The 5,276-nt window shown below is 57.9% G+C and overlaps 1 protein-coding gene across 1 annotated transcript; it reads left to right on the forward strand.

The window, feature by feature from the left end:
• Nucleotides 1-1,439: 1,439 nt before the first annotated feature.
• On the forward strand, nucleotides 1,440-2,939 carry POU3F3 (POU class 3 homeobox 3). Its single transcript, XM_028103768.2, has one exon. It carries the CDS (start codon nucleotides 1,440-1,442, stop codon nucleotides 2,937-2,939), a length of 1,500 nt encoding a protein of 499 aa, XP_027959569.1.
• Nucleotides 2,940-5,276: the final 2,337 nt, after the last annotated feature.

A 5,276-nucleotide genomic window follows, 5' to 3' on the forward strand; every position in this document is an offset into this window, starting at 1 on the left:
TTTGGGAAAGTGTGGTGGTGGGTGCGCGCTCGCGGCGGAGGGTAAACATTCGACAGTCCCTGCTCTGAGAGGGAGGGACAGAGAGCGAACTGTCAGATCCCAGCGAGAGCAGGCGGGCGAGAGAGGGAGAGGGGGAGAGAGAGAGAGAGAGAGGGAGGGAGAGGGAAAGTGAGAGAGGGAGAGAGAGCGCGAACGAGGGCGCAGAGCGAGCTCCCGCTGCAACTCCGCTCCGGCTCGGCCAGCGCCAGCGCCGTCGGTGCACTCTACGAGCCGTGCAACGTGCCCGCTGGAGTTGGTTGTGTACCAAGGATCCCCTATATGCACACACACACCTCCACCTCCACCAATGCACTCTTCTTCCTCCTCCTCCTCCAGACAACTGCTGGGAAAAAAATAAAACACCAACCCCAACCGTCAGCAACAAGGTAACAGAGCCATTCGACCTCATTTTTCTCCTGTTCAATTTTTTCCTTGTTATATTTGTTTCCTAATTTCTGCCCAAAAGGAAAGATGTCGCATCAGACTGTGACTGTTGCGAGGAGAATGAAAAAGGACTCTTGTTTCAGAGGCAACCAAGAGCTCCGGCAATAGCAACTTCAGAGAAATGCACCATCGCAAGAAGTTTTCCTAGGACAGAACAAAACTTGAAACGAAAGGACCAGAGGAGGAGAGCAGGAGCCCGCCTCTCCTCTCCGCACACGCGAGCAGCCAGCATCACCACGCCTTCAAGGACGAAAAAAGTTTTACTACTCTAAAGGAAAACCAGTGAAATGTGTTCCTGAGGAGAAGAGAAGAGAGCGGGCAAGGGAAGGAGCGGTCCGGTTGCTGGTCATCCATAATTTGGTTAAGGAAGAAAGGAACGGCTGCTTTCTTTGTTGTCTGCCGTGAAACCTTCACTTAGCAGGTGGACTGAGCCCCGCGCCCGGGCAGAGTCCGCACTCGCCAGAGGACAGCAGGAGGAGCGGGAGCCGGCGCGCCCCGCCAAAGAGCCCGGAGCGCAGGCCCGCGCCCCGCCGGGTGAGCCCCGCTGGAGCGAGCGGAACGCGCCGGGGCTGGGGGGCGGCCACGACCCCCCCTGAAGGGGGCGGCCACGGAGCGCGCCCCGAGAAGCGAGCCCCCCTCCCCAGAGCGCTGCTCCTGCTGCTGCTGCTGCTGCTGCTGCTGACCAAGGCCGGCCGGCGACCCCCGCGCCCTGCCGAGCGGCCTTGCAGCTGCAGCCGGGGGCCGCGGCGGCGGCGGCGGCGGCGGGGGCGGAGGCGGCGGAGGAGGAGGCGGCGGCGAAGGCGGCGGGGCCGGCCGGGGCCCGGGGCGGGGGCGGGGGAGGAGGGGGGGGAGGAGGCGGGAGGCGGGGGGGCGCGGCGGCGGCGGCGGCGGCGGCCGCGGCTGCTGCTGCGGCGGCGGCGGTGGTGGCGGCGGTGGGGTGGCGGGAGCGGAGCGGCATGGCCACGGCGGCTTCTAACCCCTACCTGCCGGGGAACAGCCTGCTGGCGGCCGGCTCCATTGTACACTCGGACGCGGCGGGAGCCGGCGGCGGTGGGGGCGGCGGCGGCGGGGGTGGCGGCGGCGGCGCGGGAGGCGGCGGGGGCGGCATGCAGCCCGGCAGCGCCGCCGTGACCTCGGGCGCCTACCGAGGGGACCCGTCCTCCGTCAAGATGGTCCAGAGCGACTTCATGCAGGGGGCCATGGCCGCCAGCAACGGCGGCCATATGCTAAGCCACGCGCACCAGTGGGTCACAGCCCTGCCCCACGCCGCCGCCGCCGCCGCCGCCGCCGCCGCCGCCGCCGTGGAGGCGAGCTCGCCGTGGTCCGGCAGCGCCGTGGGCATGGCCGGCAGCCCCCAGCAGCCGCCGCAGCCGCCGCCGCCGCCGCCGCCGCAGGGCCCCGACGTGAAGGGCGGCTCCGGACGCGACGATCTGCACGCGGGCACAGCGCTGCACCACCGCGGGCCGCCACACCTCGGGCCCCCGCCGCCGCCCCCGCACCAGGGCCACCCGGGGGGCTGGGGGGCCGCCGCCGCCGCAGCCGCAGCCGCCGCCGCCGCCGCCGCCGCCGCACACCTCCCGTCCATGGCCGGAGGCCAGCAGCCGCCGCCTCAGAGTCTGCTCTACTCGCAGCCCGGGGGCTTCACGGTGAACGGCATGCTGAGCGCGCCCCCGGGTCCGGGCGGCGGCGGCGGCGGCGCGGGCGGCGGCGCCCAGAGCCTGGTGCACCCGGGGCTGGTGCGCGGGGACACGCCCGAGCTGGCCGAGCACCACCACCACCACCACCACCACGCGCACCCGCATCCGCCTCACCCGCACCACGCGCAGGGGCCTCCGCACCACGGCGGCGGCGGCGCGGGGCCCGGACTCAACAGCCACGACCCGCACTCGGACGAGGACACGCCGACGTCGGACGACCTGGAGCAGTTCGCCAAGCAGTTCAAGCAGAGGCGCATCAAACTCGGCTTCACGCAGGCCGACGTGGGGCTGGCGCTGGGCACGCTGTATGGCAACGTGTTCTCGCAGACCACCATCTGCCGCTTCGAGGCCCTGCAGCTGAGCTTCAAGAACATGTGCAAGCTCAAGCCGCTGCTGAACAAGTGGCTGGAGGAGGCGGACTCGAGCACCGGCAGCCCCACAAGCATCGACAAGATCGCGGCGCAGGGCCGCAAGCGCAAGAAGCGGACCTCCATCGAGGTGAGCGTCAAGGGCGCGCTCGAGAGCCACTTCCTCAAGTGCCCCAAGCCCTCCGCGCAGGAGATCACCAACCTGGCCGACAGCCTGCAGCTCGAGAAGGAGGTGGTGCGGGTCTGGTTCTGCAACCGGCGCCAAAAGGAGAAGCGCATGACGCCGCCCGGGATCCAACAGCAGACGCCCGACGACGTCTACTCGCAGGTGGGCACCGTGAGCGCCGACACGCCGCCGCCGCACCACGGACTGCAGACGAGCGTGCAGTGAAGGCAAGGGGCGCAGCGCAAAGAGGGCCGCCGCCGCCGCCTCCGCAGCCGCTGTCAGCACCGCCACCAACCCCCGCCGCCGCCGCCGCCGCCGCCGCCGCCGCAGCCGCCGCAGCGCCAACCCCGCACTGGGGCCGCACCGGGCCCGAGCCGGTCCGCCGCCCTCCCCTCCGCCCAAAGACAAACATGCCCGCCTTTGGAGGAAAAAGAGAGAGAGAGACGGACCAAGGAGACATTTCTCAAGTCCAAGGAAGGAGGGGCAAAACAAAAGCGTAATAAATACCCAGACTGTTTTATATACATATATATAACAAACAAAACCGGAAGAGAAAAAGGAGGCGATCATGAGATCTCGTTTATACTGTGGTGGTGTTTCCTTTTTGTTTTTCTTTTTCTTTTTAAAGAAGGGTGAAGATGCCTAGCGCACCAAAACTGCACTCGTGAGGTTTTTTTCCCACCCTAGGAAGTCCTACACGGCAACGGTGGACAGCACCTAGCACCTGCCTCGTCCTCTCCTCTTAAAAAAAAGAAAAAAAGGCAAAAAAAAGCACCCCTCTCTCCTTTTCACTCACTACCCCCTCCAAAGGGCTGCCTAAAGTGATCTACCGAAACTTTCTTTCCTGGGAGCGACCTGAAAGAAAGCAGAGGCACCGGGTTTAATCAGGGGTTGACTCTGTGCTCGGGGCCCTGTTTTTCTTGGCCATGTTAAAGTCATTTGGGGACAAATTGACTATGAAATGGGAAGGAGAAAACAAAGAACAGTCTTCAGAAATAAAGGAAAGGAAATATTCACAGCTTCTGAAATTAACAGACTGAATAGCAAAGCCAAAAAGAAAAAGTATCCTCAAAGTAACCTTGGAAATAAAGCATCACGAAAGAGCGAGGGATGGGCAAGGGAGAAGGGGATGTCCTCCGAGGAGTGGGAGAGGCCCGGCCGAGTCCTGGGCAGGGCGGGCGGACTGGGCGCGGAGCGAGGCCCCGCCACCAACCCCGGCTTTAACGGCGGTCACTCGGGTGGATGAGGCCTAAAGATTCCACCGCTAATATTTTTTTTATTAATATTTTTTATTTTTTATTTCTGGACTGACTCAGATAAAGAGATTTAGAAGGACTGAGCACCAGCTGATGCACTTCTCTGGACTTCTCTCCTCAATCCGTTGCCAACTTTGATTGAATGGGTGCTGTGGATGTGATTATATAATACTGCCATTTCCAAGCAGTGTTTTTGGTAGGTTTTAATAAACAGACTTTTCAAAAGACGGCAATATAGAATTGTTAGATCCGTTGTTGATCTAAAAATATTTGCTTTATATTTTCATTAAATGACTTCTTTTAATATTTTATTCAGAATACTTATGAACTGCTGCAAAACGGTAATTTATTTTTCCCCAGATCTTGTATTACGTGTTTTTTTCAGACGAGCACAAATCAAAATGAAATGAAAATATGGACAGTTGCTAGGTAGTAAGGGTATCTTTTGATGTGATCATTTGATTGTAATTTAATTTGAGTAGTGATTCCGTAAGAGCTGATCGAGAAAATAAATTTGTTAGAATGAAATAGTCTGTGTCTGATGCATAAACACTATGTGGGAAGAAAAGAGTTCTTTAGAAAATATTTTTTTACTAATGCAAATCCTTAAGTGATAGCACTTAGCACCACCTAAGGTATATTTGGAAATAGAGAGTAAAGGACAGACATGACAGAAACCGCTAGTACTTTAACATAGTTGTCACTCCTTGTTAATCCATAAATCTCACAACATTTTTCTCTCCCTTGGTTTCAGTGGGTGTTTTTAGGTGAGATTGTCTAAAGACTAGTCCCTTTCTTGGAGATGTCCTTTATCATCTTTCCCAGAAGATTGGACTACAGCACCAGTAAAAATGTGCCAACTGGTTATTAATGGTTAATACAGAGCTCTTCCCCCACGCAAGTTTAGCCTCTCTTTTCCCTCCCGTCCCCCCAACCATACTGCTAAGTTTCTTTCCTCTTTTTCTGAAGACTAATAGTTCTAAAGAAAAGCTTACAAGTCTATAAAATATTTTTATATTAATTACTTCCCATTAATAACTATATGCAATTCAGTTTAAATTATTAAGCTGTATTGGTTTTTTGTTTTGTTTTGTTTGTTTTTCTTGTACTGGAAGAATGTAGTTCTAAAATCCTGACTATGGGCCACACTGCATTACCCTCAGTGTGATTACCAGCTCAGACTTAAGATTCCACGTTTCTATGTTCCGGTCTTTCCCCAGTATGATTCTGTATCTTCTTCACTGGTGCTGGGGCTTTGAGCTTTTTTTGATCACTCTTTAGCTACACCCTGCAGAGCGGTCACATT

Source organism: Eumetopias jubatus, unplaced genomic scaffold (genome assembly GCF_037043125.1).
Source record: "Eumetopias jubatus isolate StellerSeaLion01/CBP00866 unplaced genomic scaffold, mEumJub1_p1.0 scaffold_9, whole genome shotgun sequence".
NCBI classification, from domain to species: domain Eukaryota; kingdom Metazoa; phylum Chordata; class Mammalia; order Carnivora; family Otariidae; genus Eumetopias; species Eumetopias jubatus.

Coding starts and splice junctions, on each gene's coding strand:
- POU3F3 (XM_028103768.2), top strand. CDS start 1,440: ATGGCCACGGCGGCTTCTAACCCCTACCTGCCGGGGAACAGCCTGCTG.